Source organism: Limulus polyphemus, unplaced genomic scaffold (genome assembly GCF_000517525.1).
Source record: "Limulus polyphemus unplaced genomic scaffold, Limulus_polyphemus-2.1.2 Scaffold6299, whole genome shotgun sequence".
Taxonomy (NCBI): Eukaryota; Metazoa; Arthropoda; class Merostomata; order Xiphosura; family Limulidae; genus Limulus; species Limulus polyphemus.
Window position 1 is genome coordinate 1 of NW_013671909.1, and position 15,585 is coordinate 15,585.

Consider the following 15,585-nt stretch of genomic DNA (forward strand, 5'->3'; position numbering starts at 1 on the left):
TGACACAAGTTACTGTAGTAACCAAACTATGGATTTCTACATGGCTCTTGACACAAGTTACTGTGGTAAACAAACTTTGGTTTTCTACATGGCTATTGATACAAATTACTGTAGCAACCAAACTATGGATTTCTACATGGCTCTTGACACAAGTTACTGTGGTAAACAAACTTTGGTTTTCTGGATGGCTATTGATACAAATTACTGTAGCAACCAAATGGTAGATTTTTAAAATATGTCAGTTTACAGTCAGTGTGTATTGTTAAATTAACATGTTTTCGATTCTTTGTTTATAGTAAAAAATGTGGAAGAGACGAAAGATGGAAGTGGATCTCAGTCGTAAGTTTTTTTGCTAGTTAATTACATTCTTGTTTTCTTAACTGAGCTCCTAAGATGGCCTTTAAATAAACACTGAAAAAATCAAACAAACTAAATTTTCATTTAGTTACCTTGGGGGAAAATCTTTATGCGATTTGATAATTTCAGAAGTATTTCATCCATTACCATGCGTGTTGTATCACAGCTGAACCCTGGTAATGGGAAAAAGGCCTTGTTGGGTATGAGAAATAGTAATATATTACATTCAGCTCTGTTGAACTTATTGTTTAATTTGTTTTGTTGAAATGTATGTTTATTGTAATATATTACATTCAGCTCTGTTGAACTTATTGCTTAATTTGCTTTAAATATATTTATCTCTTAAACACTGTTGAACTCCTTTTGTTTATCTTGACTGAGGTAATTTCATTTACATACCTTAAATACTTTGTTAATTCTAAAAGTTAAGTTCAAAAGCAAATAAGAACGTATGACAATATTTCAACCACACAATAAACATAAATTTCAACAAAGCAAATTAAACAATAAGTTCACAAGCTGAATGTAATATATTACAATGAACATACATTTAAACAAAGCAAATTAAACACAAGCTGAATATAATATATTACAATGAACATACATTTAAACAAAGCGAATTAAACACAAGCTGAATGTAATGTACTACAATAAAAATGCATTTAAACAAAGCAAATAAACACAAGCTGAATGTACTACAATAAACATACATTTAAAGAAAGCAAATTAAACACAAGCTGAATGTAATGTACTACAATAAACATACATTTAAAGAAAGCAAATTAAACACAAGCTGAATGTAATGTACTACAATAAACATACATTTAAAGAAAGCAAATTAAACACAAGCTGAATGTAATGTACTACAATAAACATACATTTAAAGAAAGCAAATTAAACACAAGCTGAATGTAATGTACTACAATAAACGTACATTTAAAGAAAGCAAATTAAACACAAGCTGAATGTAATGTACTACAATAAACATACATTTAAAGAAAGTAAATTAAACACAAGCTGAATATAATGTATTACAATAAACACACATAGCAAATTAAACACAAGCTGAATGTAATGTACTACAATAAACACACATAGCAAATTAAACACAAGCTGAATGTAAGATATTACAATACACACACATAGCAAATTAAACACAAGCTGAATATAATGTATTACAATAAACACACATAGCAAATTAAACAAAAGCTGAATGTAAGATATTACAATAAACACACATAGCAAATTAAACAAGCTGAATGTAATATATTACAATAAACACACATAGCAAATTAAACACAAGCTGAATGTAAGATATTACAATAAACACACATAGCAAATTAAACACAAGCTGAATGTAATATATTACAATAAACACACATAGCAAATTAAACACAAGCTGAATGTAAGATATTACAATAAACACACATAGCAAATTAAACACAAGCTGAATGTAATATATTACAATAAACACATTTGAACAAAGCAAATTAAACACAAGAACTTCAACACATCTGATACAACACTACTCAAACACGAAATTCAAAAGAGCTGAACATAGCACATTAAATGTAATAACACAGTAAAGAAAAACAATTTAAAAGTGTTAAAACAAAATTCATTAAATATAATAAATGTATTTAAAGTAAGATAAACAGAAAAATTTCAACAGGTCAAAACATCAAATGTAATAGCTTGAACAGATCAAACATAAGCAACTTAACACATTATTTAAATACTAACTCAACCAAACAGATAAAACATACATGTTGAAACATGCATATTTAGTAAAGCGGAGTTAAAAATTAACTAAAAGATAAGTGCTACTAAACACACAGATTTCAACATGATTTTAACTTCTTTCTTGTTCATCAGTAAAGTTTGTTTGCCATGTATTTCTGTTACAATTTTTAAATAGTTAAAGGAAGTACTCCGTTAGTATAAGTGAAAAACTTGTTTACTATTGTAGATGATGGTGCCAGGTTAACCTGGTGAAATGTTGTAACCATACTTGTTATACTCTGTATATACAGTAAGAAACATGTTTTTCTGTTATAATTTTTGTTTTCTAGGTTCAGTCTTCAGGATGACCTGGTGATAAGTGATAGTGATGATGAAACGGTAGGTCTGACCTGTTTTTGTTGACATTGTAATGCATGTGTGCATGAGCATGATGTTAGCTATTGATATCACTTCAGATTTTACACCATCTCTTTCTCAACATGTATGTTTTATTTAGTATCAAGTACTTGTAGTAAGTTCTCTAACATGTATGTTTTATTTAGTATCAAGTACTTGTAGTAAGTTCTCTAACATGTATTTCTTATTTAGTATCAAGTAATCAAGTACTTGTAGTAAGTTCCCTGATATGTATGTTTATTTAGTATCAAGTACTTGTAGTAAGTTCTCTGACATGTATGTTTTATTTAGTATCAAGTACTTGTAGTAAGTTCTCTGACATGTATGTTTTATTTAGTATCAAGTAAGAGAACTTACTACAAGAACATGTATGTTTTATTTAGTATCAAGTAATATATGGTACAGCATGATTAATGTCAAGTAATATTATCAGACTGATGCTACATGGTACGGCATGATTGATGTCAAGTAATATTATCAGACTGATGCTACATGATATGGCATGATTGATGTCAAGTAATATTATCAGACTGATGCTACATGGTATGGCATGATTGATACTAAATAAGACATACATGTCAGAGAACTTACTACAAGTACTTGATACTAAATAAAACATACATGTTAGAGAACTTACTACAAGCATGATATGGCATGATTGATGTCAAGTAATATTATCAGACTGATGTAGCATCAGTCTGATAATATTACAGACTGATGCTACATGATATGGCATGATTGATGTCAAGTAATATTATCAGACTGATGCTACATGATATAGCATGATTGATGTCAAGTAATATTATTAGACTGATGCTACATGATATGGCATGATTGATGTCAAGTAATATTATTAGACTGATGATATATGGTACGGCATGATTGATGTCAAGTAATATTATCAGACTGATGATATATGGTACAGCATGATTAATGTCAAGTAATATTATCAGACTGATGCTACATGGTACGGCATAATTGATGTCAAGATAATATTACTTGACATCAATCATGCCGTACCATATGGCACTTCTTTGCTGGTATTACTTCTCAGTTGTACTATATCAGCATGAACCTGCTAGCATTAATGCACGTTGATCATGCCTCATCACGGTGCAGTGGTTTCCAAATATTTACGTGACATGGCCTATTTCTCTGGAAATACCACCTTGACTGAGACCTTATATTAAAATATTTCTCAGAAACTTTAATAATATGAATAATAATGTTTTATTTAATATTTCATTAGTAAAAAATGTGGGAATACTAGAAGACATAGAATTAATGTCAACTAAAAGCTGAGGAAGGAGAACTGTGACTTGTATCTTTTAATACTAGCTAGCTGCTTGTTTTAGTTTATCCAAACATTGTTGTAGACTTGTTATTTGTAGTTCTGTTTCCACATCGTTCTGTTGGTTACACTAGGAAGGAAAGTCCCAGTTTGCAGATACATTAATATGTGATTTTTCTAAAGAATGGTCACAATTTTTTTTAGAGTTATTAAGTAAAACATAAAGTTGCTATTTTTTTTAATGTAAATTTTACAGAAAAATAAGATATTTTCCGATGTTACTACAACTGAAATCTTCCATGGTTGCAATCCAGTCTTTTGGAAATCTCGTCACAGAGCATCAGTCTGATAGTAATACTGCAAATCAGTAAATAAATAAACTGTTTTAATCTGTTGAGCCAAACTTAAATATAACTATTCTAAATGAACCTTAACAAACCTCTTGTTACCTACGAATACCACAGATTAAGTTATTAAACTAATTTTTATTAGACCTAATAGCTCCTGTATGCCAAGTGAACATTCTTTTCACTGAGATTGTAAGGCACTTTTTTTAACCATTTAGTCTTCCACAGTAGCCACATGTAATTCTTGAATGAATCTACACCCAGTATTCTGGCATTTTATGAAAATATTGTCAGGTGTGTGCATTGATTCATTTGACTGTTATGTAACCAACATAGATATGATGTTTTTTGTTTATCATTTGTTTCTATCAGTAACACTTATGGTAGACCAGTAAGTAGTGTTGTAAATGTTTTTGTTTATCATTTGTTTCTATCAGTAACACTTATGGTAGACCCGTAAGTAGTGTTGTAAATGTTTTTGTTTATCATTTGTTTCTATCAGTAACATTTATGGTAGACCCGTAAGTAGTGTTGTAAATGTTTTTGTTTATCATTTGTTTCTATCAGTAACACTTATGGTAACCCGTAAGTAGTGTTGTAAATGTTTTTGTTTATCAGTATTTGTTTCTATCAGTAACACTTATGGTAGAACTGTAAGTAGTGTTGTAAATGTTTTTTGTTTATCATTTGTTTCTATCAGTAACACTTATGGTAAACCCGTAAGTAGTGTTGTAAATGTTTTTGTTTATCATTTGTTTCTATCAGTAACACTTATGGTAAACCCGTAAGTAGTGTTGTAAATGGTTATTGTTTAGTTATTTCAGCTAATACATAAAAGAAATCTCATGATATTCTCTGTTTTTGGGTAGAGTGTGTTAAACAAACAGTGTATATTTCTTTATTCACAGGCCACATCTCAACCGAGAGACAAAGTTAAAGCTCGTCTTAACTTTAGCAGGTTAGTTTTATATATCATATTTTGTATCCAACCCAAAGCTATGTTATAAATATGAGATTTTTGAGAAGACAAGTTTCCTGTGAAAGTACAACTAATACATTGTAGCTCAGAGATGATTAAAATATCTTCAAGCTTTGAAGTCTTATGCTGAAGTGTGATTAACGACATTTATTTAAGACATAATGGAAGTGATATCTAAGCTGGTTGTCTTTCTTTTATTGTGTGATTAACAACATTTAGTTATGATGTAATGGAAGTGTTATTTAAGCTGGTTAACCTTCTGTTATTGTGTGATTAACAACACTTAGTTAAGACATAATGGAAATGATTTTAAGCTGGTTAACTTTCTGTTATTGTGTTATTAACTTCTCTAGTATTATCAGTATAATTCACCATTTTAAAATGTGTCTAGAGTAGATAAATTTTAAGTATTTTTCATGTTTATATTACTTGTCCTAGGTTATCACAGAATGGTGACCACTGTCCAGCTTCCCTCCCACAAGCAGTATCAGCCAGCTCTGACAGTAGATCCAGTGAATCCGAAGACAGTACCTCAGACACTGACTCTGAAGATACTGACAGCAGTACATCTAATAAAATATCTGCCTCTGAAAAGGTAACAACTGGAGTAGACAGGTTTCAATTTACTCAAAAGAACTATTGAACCTAGATAAACAGATGTTCCTCACATGTTTCAAATAGTTTTAGCCATTCATTGTCATTAGAAAATTGATTACTATTAGTAGGATTGAGTAATGTTTAGAAAGTTATTGTCATTAGTTGATGCTATAGATTTTGAATCTAAACTTCTGACAAAAATCAGAAAGTCTAAAATTATGAATATCAGTTTAAATTAAAATGTAATAGCTGATTTTTGACCCTCTTCACAGGCATCTTTTTTTGTGAGCAAGTCACCAGGTTTTTAGTGATTTCCATTAAAAATTTAATTGAACTACTTTCTTTTCATGGTATACCAATAAACGTGCTAATAATCCATATTTTAATAGTATATAAGCTGTAAGTTCTTAATTTTAGAAGGCAATATTTAGAAAAAATACTGAATTCTAATAGTGTGAGGTTTGTGATATTTTCTCTCTAGACATCTCCTCTTCTATACTTTATTTACCACCCCTCCAAAAGTATGAAATTTAATGTAAATTACTCATTGTAATGTCATCATCACTCAGGCCAAGCATAATTTTCATGGTCTTCAATCTCATTTGGTCACAGAATCATCAAATAGAAAAACAGACATTTTTTACCATACGTACCTGTCACATCCTCTCTCTTTCAGAAATAGCAGGAATTCTCTCTAATGTTCAATATTATTTATATCCAATAGAAAGCCAATGTTTTCATCTATCAAAATACATATTATATTACAGAGAATTGTCAATTTCACTTTCAGTACAAGCTTTATTCCCACAGAAGACACATCATCTAGCTTAGATGAATTTGTAAGGGCTCTTGTCACACACATATAGTTAGAAAGCCAGAGAAATTGTTATAGTTATGGGAGATTGTCTACTTTTTGCATGTTATTATTCTGTGTTCTTTGGTGCATTATTTAATTAAATGAAAAACTTAGTGCAGTACTACCATAAGTATAAAAAAGTGGTTGTGTCATGAACAGTTGACAGCAAAAAAAGGGAAGTGCAATTATTTCTTGTTTTTCATGTGTATTCTTTGTTTTTTATTATAACAGAAACTAAAATGTAAAAATTGGAAAATTTTTATGTTAAGGTTAGATTAGGTAAAGTAAATAATAATATGATAAAAACGTTTTCATGAGGTACGCTTGCGAGTATCTTGTGCATAATGTAAATCAGTAGCATAACATGAGCTGCACATTTCCCAAGTGATTTACAACTTATAATGGTACAAATAATAGTTAAGCACAATTCAAAGGGCAATAAAACAATAAAATTTAAGTATTAATAGATGTGTACTGTTACGAGTTTAAAGCTATTTAGTTTGCTGTTGGTATTGTTGACGAGCAGCTTTCTCTCTAGTTTATCAATTCAGGATAGCTGGCACAGATAGTCCTTGTGTAGCATATCCCTTGATGATCAACATGGTCGTGGTTGTTGAGTGTGAAGTGACGTGCTTAGTAAACTGCTTATGATTTGCTCATTATGACTATTTGTGGGTACTATAAGTTATAAATACATTTGTTAGAAAAACACACAAACTTTCTATGAGTATGTAAATTACTATTGTAGTTTGCTCCTGAAGATGGAGACTTATTTCAGTCATTTCCTTGTTATAACCGATTAATAATAATAATATATAAAACAACTTTCTTTTGTTTGTAGCCTCCTACTCAGAGTTGGCGTTTAGCAAATTTTGTGGACAAACAAACTTCATCTCCTTGGAAACCTCTTAATAACTTGTCTTTGGGTGAGGAACAATCTAAAGACTCAGAAATTAAAGTTAACCAAATTGTAACTCAGGATCCTATAAGCAGCGTCTCAAAAGAAGAACAGAATAAAAGCCTCAGGAGGTATTTATAATGTTTCTTCTGTAAAAAACTAATTAACCTTTTGTTGCTTTCATTAGTCTTTACTGTTTTTAGTACTTTTTTACCATTATCTTTTTGTGAAAGTTTCATATGTATATATCATTGTTGCTGCATTTGAAGCCTCTCTTGTTTTATCACTAGTGATATGCTTTTATAATAATTAAACCCTTCACTTTTTTGTCATCTTTTGTTTTATTATTACTATTAATATACTTTTATATTCATTAAACCCTTCACTTTTTTGTCATCTTTTGTTTTATTATTACTATTAATATATTTTTATATTAATCAAACCCTTCATAGTGTTAGACACAGCACTGTCATAGTGTTAGACACAGCACTGTCATAGTGTTAAATTGTTACACACCACTGTCATAGTGTTAAATTGTTACACACCACTGTCATATTGTTTAAATTGTTACACACCACTGTCATATTGTTTAAATTGTTACACACCACTGTCATATTGTTTAAATTGTTAGACACAACACCATCTCCATTGCTGTATTGTTAAATTGTCAGACACACCTTCTCTTTTTTATATTGTTAATTATTTATATTCTTATTTGTGGCCCCCATAACACTGTGTGTTGAAGCAGTCCTTTTCCTTTTGTCTGCTATTTATAAAAGTTGATATAAACTAAATGTTTGTATCTTTTTATTTGTTCTTGTTGTAAAACAGCTGAAATATGAATAGAAGTACATATTGAATTTTGAATATAGTGGTGTGACTGGTCTAATAGTATTTCAGATAAACGGATGGATAAACAATCTAACTTTCCACTTTTACCCGAACTTCATGTTATGCTCATCAATAGCTTTTGTCTTCTATTTAGCTACTGTGGTAAAGGTGGTTATACTGGCAAGAGAATGGTTCCTTATAATAATGTTTCAAATATATTATGGCACTATCTTTTATCTCAGTGATTGATATAGTTCTTCTCTGTATCCATTGTAACACTGTAATATTCATAAACAGGTTAGATCTTCTCTGTCTCCACCGTAACTCACTGTAATATTTATAAACAGGTTAGATCTTCTCTGTCTCCACCGTAACTCACTGTAATATTTATAAACAGGTTAGATCTTCTCTGTCTCCACCGTAATACACTGTAATATTTATAAACAGGTTAGATCTTCTCTGTCTCCACCCTAACACACTGTAATATTCTTAAACAGGTTAGCCCTACTCTGTCTCCACCATAACACTGTAATATTCATAAACAGGTTAGATCTTCTCTGTCTCCACCTTTACACACTGTAATATTCATAAACAGGTTAGATCTTCTCTGTCTCCACCTTTACACACTGTAATATTCTTACACAGGCTAGCTCTTTTCTATCTCCACCTATACAGGCTTACTTTTCTCTTTCTCCACTTTATTAGGAACACTACAGGTGTTAGAGTTGTTTTTATCCATCAACACCTTAATATTATACTCCTGAATGGGTATTCTTCTTTCTATTTTGACCTCAGACCTCTGGATAACAGTTGGTAAAAATGCATGTCACAATATATTTACAGTGTTAATTTCAAAATGTAATTGAATTCTTTATTATCAGTGTATGTGAATAAATTTGGCATCAATATATAGTTTATAATTCTGATTTTTATATCATCTAAGTCTGAATTTCTTAATTTCAAAAGTAAATATTTTAATAAATTCTCAATCACCACTTCTCTGTATCACATGACACTTCTTTGCTCCAAATTGGCCATTTTAGATATTGTTTTGACTTCTATTTGAGCTTCTGAGTTTTAAGAAAAAGTTCACACTCGTAGTATAGATATTGCTAAGACATAATCTGAACTTGTATCCTCTCATTATCTTGCTTTACAGAGATAGAAACTAATATTCCATACCCCTCTTCTTGTAAAAATTTATTTTCATAGTCCTCTTTTTTTTTTTTTACTGTTTTAGCTGTTAAAGTTTTTTAAATGTTTGCTTTCTCATTTTACTGTCTTCACAAGCTTTTTTTGTTCTTACCATTTCTTTCTTATGGTAATACTTAATGCTTATTTTATTTCTATTTCCTCATGTATCAACCAAATGATTTGTCACAAGTGCTCTTGTGTTAATATGCAAGAAATTAATGAAAATGACTTTTACCAATTATTTTGATAAAATTAGATGCATGTTGATTTTATACCAATAATTTGGGTAAACCATATGTGTGTGTGTGTGTGTTTTACAGATCAAGTACAGAGTTTTGTTCGTCAACTGGCTTTATGACAACTGACATAAGAGTTGTACTCTCTCCTGTGCATTTACCACATTCCTTGAAAGGAGAGGAGCCTTTCTTGTCCCATGCTCAGCAGTGCCAAGATGATAAAGAATATTCACATAGGTGTTTGGATGTTAAAGACAATGTGTTTTGTTCTCCACTTAGGAATGGAGACCAAACATCAGTGGATAAGACTGAGGATGTTGATAAGTCCTACAAAGATGTGAGAACATTTCAACCTTTTCATACTGTAGAAACGGATTCTGGTTCCTCACCCTTATCAAAAAAGAGGTTAGAATTTCAGTTGGATAATAGTTCTAGTGAGCAGAAATTTGATTTAGCATTGTCAAAGGTCTACAAAGAAGGTGTCAAATCTACTGTAGATGAGATGAAGCATCTGGAGAAACTAATTAATTGTAATGGCATCACTGGCCAGAAAATTCAGTTAGAATTGCCGAAGGCTTGTGAAGGTTTGAAAAACACTGTAGGTAAGAAGAAGCATTTAGAAAGACCATCTAATTGTATTAAACACACAGAAGGTGAACGAGAAGAAAACAAAATCAACAGAATAGAAATAAAGCACAAAAAAAGAACACCAAGAGAATCAACACCAAAGTCACGTGAGAATGATTCAAAAAAGCATGCCTCAGTAGTTATTCACAATGGTGAAATTAATGAGATGAAAAAAACAACACCTCAAAAGTGTTTATCAAAGCTTTCCTTGTCAAGGTCAGATGATAGTGATGTTGATATTTTGGGTTTCACCTCTCCAGTCCAACTACTGAATACCAGTAATAAGATTTCTTCTCCCATCCAGTCTTCAACAACTAAACTGGGTAAGCACTCAAAACATGCAGGAATCAAACTCAAGTCAAAAGAAGCTTCTGAAAGTGTAATGAAAGTTATTGACAGTGTTGCCCAAGGAGACTCGATGGAAGGCGTGAACAAGAAGACTGCAGAATACTACAGTGTCTGTAAAAGGTTGGAACCTCCTACTAGCCAACCAGAGACATGGGCACATTTAACAGAAGAAAGTTTTGAGTCACAAAGTGAAATGCAACTGAGAACCATTCCACATATTATAGTGAGTATAAATTGTGATTTAATTGATAGGGTACCTTCCATACCGTTAAAGTTACCTATTAAAAGGACGTACTCTCCAGAAGACAGTGATATTAAAATAAGGACAGGTGGTGTTCCTCAATCTTCCTCCAACAAGAATGATATAAAAAAGATGCGTGAAGTGAAAAAGGAGAGGCAAAAGGCAGCACAACGAAGTAAAGAGTCTTTTCACTGTAAGAATGGTAAATCACGTAGAACAGATGAAGTGAAAACTTGTAAAAGAAAAGCTACTGAAAAAACAGAATTGAAAGAAAAAAAGAAGGCTTGTTCAAATGCTGTGATATCTGAAGTTTTAGGGTCGAAAGTGGAGTAAGTATTGATCTTTTATATAACTAATTAGTGGTTTTGTGTTGTTGACTGTGAGTGAAGGGTTTAATTACAAAAATAACAAAAACATGTACATATAGATGAAATATTGTAGTAAGATTAGAAACTTTAATTTCCGTGATATCAGGGAAGTAGATTGAATACTTTTATTACAGTTTAGCCAAAGAAATATGTAAAGTATAAGTATGATGGCATGTTCTAAGACTTGTTTCTTCCCTAAAGTTTTATGTACATGCAACATGGGTATGTAACCTATTGTTTACTTTCTGACCTATTGAAGTAATTTTCTTTACACAAAATACAAAGAAATGGTTAAAATTGCCATTAGGTCACTTGTCCATAATGTTATCATCATAATTTTTCCCTTACATCAAGTTAACCATTTCTTTGTATTTTCAAATTGTACTACAGAAAATACATTTTATTTACTGCTAGCGATAGTACCTGGCTTCACTTGACTTGATTTATTCTAGATGACTATGTCAGTGTGTGTATTGTGAACCCATTTGAACATAAAAGTATAACCTATATACTTTTGTTGGTCTCTTAAGGGATGTGGCCTGTTTATAAAGGTAACCTTCCCTCTGACTTGTCCTTAGATTTTAAACTTAAATAATAAAAACAAATAATAAAAAACAAACCTCTTTAGTTAATGGAGCCTCTAAATTAGAAAACAATAAATATATATATATATTTAATTTTGTAGTTTATACATTTCATTTCATGCTTTCGGCACATAACCTCTTAACAACAATATTAGGTTATACTTTTATTGCTAAGTAACATGATATAAAAGTCATTATTGAAATGCACTGTTACCAAAACACAAGGAACCACTTTTTTTCTATTTTTTGTATTTTGCTAGATTGCCTCATTAAAACGATGTACATGCATGCGCACACATACACACATGCATGTGTGTGTCTGTCTATCAGTGATTTATATCTATAATTTGTAATATATGGAACCACTTCTTTCCTATGTGGTTTTTCACAAGCTTGCCTCACAGAAAGATGTGCTTGCACATGCATGTGGATAAGTAATAATACCCAGGTGCACACCCTTAGGGTCCACTTAGTATGGGTGCAAAATTTCAAGTCTCTAGGTTGTTTGCTCTTGTGCTATAGTGGTCACATATTTTTTTCTATGTGGGTTTTCCCTAGCTTGCCTCACAAAAAAATGCACGAGTGCACACACATGGATAAGTAATAATATCCAGATGCACACCCTTAGGGTCCACTTAGTATGGGTGCAAAATTTCAGGTTTCTAGGTTCTTTCCTCTTGGAGTTATGTAAGTCACACACAAACCCATAGACATACCCCTTTTATTATTATAGATTCTTGCTTCATCACATGTAGCCACAATTTGAAGTTAGTCTCACTAGATCAAACTCATTTGCAGCTGTGGTTTCCTACTGTTTCAACACTGTGTGAAAAATTGATACAGATAGATATATACAAAAAAATGCCTTTCAAACTTTACTTGTAGTGTTGAGCTGGACAATAACGTTTTGTTAGATCGATATTTGTAAAAAATTGATACAGATAGATTGATTTAAAAAAAATGGTTCTACGACATATTACTGCTATCATTTTACTTCCAGTCATTGCACTGCTGACATGTGACTGCCACAACATTTTACTACTGGCAAAGAGATGCAGCAAACAGTTATTTAATTTTAAGGGTTTCTACATGTATAGAAATTATATTGTTGGAACATTATAAAATCAACTGTTATCATGCCAAAAAAAGTTGACCAGAAATTTATGTCATAAAATAATGATGTATGTGTTTGCTATATAGTGATAGCCTTTTTTTTTTCCCAGCTAATTATTATGTTTCTCCAGCAACTTGTTCAATTGCTTTATTTTTCAATTTTATTTTTAATCAAGTTTAATGTGATAGTTTATTAGTTCACTGAAAGTTTTGAGAATAAACTTGTTCACTGTACTAGGAAATGTTTTATTTCCAGAACATAATTATTTGTGGGCAGTAAAATGTTGTGTTACCTAAAAAAGTGCCTTTTAAATATTATAGTCATGGAACTGGACAAGAACCTATCATTAGATAAATCTTTACTTTATAGTCATGGAACTGGACAAGAACCTTTAATTAGATCTTTACTTAATAGTCATGGAACTGGACAAGAATCTTTAATTAGATCTTTACTTTATAGTCATGGAACTGGACAAGAACCTATAATTAAGTAGATCTTTACTTTATAGTCATGGAACTGGACAAGAACCTTTAATTAGGTAGATCTTTACTTTATAGTCATGGAACTGGACAAGAACCTATAATTAAGTAGATCTTTACTTCATAGTCATGGAACTGGACAAGAACCTTTAATTAGATAGATCTTTACTTAATAGTCATGGAACTGGACAAGAACCTTTAATTAGATCTTTACTTCATAGTCATGGAACTGGACAAGAACCTACAATTAGGCAGATCTTTACTTTATAGTCATGGAACTGAACAAGAACCTATAATTAGGTAGATCTTTACTTTGTAGTTATGATTTTTGTCAAGTTTGCCTGAAGGCTTTAGTATTTTAAGGAAAAAACTTTATAGGAAACACAATTTGAACTTAAAATTGACAAAACATGTGTTTTGAGACTGCTATTTGTGGAAAAATAGATTTATTTCTGTACTATGTTTCATCTTTAAAAGTGAGACATGATCACATTCATCATTAAAGGTACAAGTACATTTTGATAAAAACAACTTTAATATTGTAGTCCAACGTAGGAAAGAAAAATATTAAGAATGTTGACAATGGGAATTAAATGTAACTAATATAAATATTGAGATTGTTATATGGAAATTAAAGATGTTACAAATACAAACATTACGAATGTAGCCTGTGGGATTTAATGATGTAGAAGTTTAAAAACATTAAAAAAGAAGTTGGTGGGAAGTGGGACTTTAGCAAATAGAAACATTGAGAAAGTAGATTGTGGGAATTAAGTCTTCAGCAAGTACATACATTAAGATTACCATCTGGAGATTAACAGTGTCGTAAGTACAGACATTAAGATTACCATCTGGAGATTAACAGTGTCGTAAGTACAGACATTAAGATTACCATCTGGAGATTAACAGTGTCGTAAGTACATACATTAAGATTACCATCTGGAGATTAACAGTGTCGTAAGTACAGACATTAAGATTACCATCTGGAGATTAACAGTGTCGTAAGTACAGACATTAAAATTACCATCTGGAGATTAACAATGTCGTAATTATACACATTAAGATTACCATCTAGAGATTAACAATGTCGTAATTATACACATTAAGATTACCATCTAGAGAGTAACAATGTTGTAAGTACAGACATTAAAATTACCATCTAGAGATTAACAATGTTGTAAGTACAGACATTAAAATTACCATCTAGAGATTAACAATGTTGTAAGTACAGACATTAAGATTACCATCTAGAGATTAACAATGTCGTAAGTACAGACATTAAGATTACCATCTGGAGATTAACAATGTCGTAATTATACACATTAAGATTACCATCTAGAGATTAACAATGTTGTAATTATACACATTAAGATTACCATCTAGAGAATTAACAATGTCGTAATTATACATATTAAGATTACCATCTGGAGATTAACAATGTCGTAATTATACACATTAAGATTACCATATGGAAATTAACAATGTCATAAGTATAGGCATTAAAATTACCATCTGGAGATTAACAATGTCGTAATCATACATATTAAGATTACCATCTGGAGATTAACAAGGTAATCTTAATATGTATAATTACGACATTGTTAATTTCCAGATGGTAATCTTAATATGTATAATTACGACATTGTTAATTTCCAGATGATAATCTAAAAATTAACAATGTCGTAATTATACATATTAAGATTACCATCTGGAGATTAACAATGTCGTAATTATACACATTAAGATTACCATATGGAAATTAACAATGTCATAAGTATAGGCATTAAAATTACCATCTGGAGATTAACAATGTCGTAATCATACATATTAAGATTACGATCTGGAGATTAACAATGTTGTAATTATACATATTAAGATTACCATCTGGAGATTAACAATGTCGTAATTATACATATTAAGATTACCATCTGGAAATTAACAATGTCGTAATTATACATATTAAGATTACCATCTGGAGATTAACAATGTCGTAATTATACATATTAAGATTACGATCTGGAAATTAACAATGTCGTAATTATACATATTAAGATTACCATCTGGAAATTAACAATGTCGTAATTATACATATTAAGATT

At 30.8% G+C, this 15,585-nt stretch overlaps 1 protein-coding gene across 3 annotated transcripts in view; it reads left to right on the plus strand.

Annotated features, from left to right (window-relative positions):
- Nucleotides 1-107: 107 nt before the first annotated feature.
- The window catches only part of LOC106473587 (AF4/FMR2 family member 4-like), a 42,379-nt gene continuing 26,901 nt past the window's right edge, over nt 108-15,585 (plus strand). For all 3 annotated transcript variants that reach the window (XM_022401986.1, XM_022401987.1, XM_013934272.2), the window contains exons 1-6: nt 108-339; nt 2,430-2,478; nt 5,043-5,092; nt 5,552-5,708; nt 7,408-7,595; nt 9,810-11,270. In XM_022401986.1, coding sequence (XP_022257694.1) covers nt 9,844-11,270 — 1,427 coding nt within the window. In that variant the 5' untranslated portion in view covers nt 108-339; nt 2,430-2,478; nt 5,043-5,092; ... (1 more) ...; nt 7,408-7,595; nt 9,810-9,843. The remainder of the gene's footprint in view (nt 340-2,429; nt 2,479-5,042; nt 5,093-5,551; nt 5,709-7,407; nt 7,596-9,809; nt 11,271-15,585) is intronic.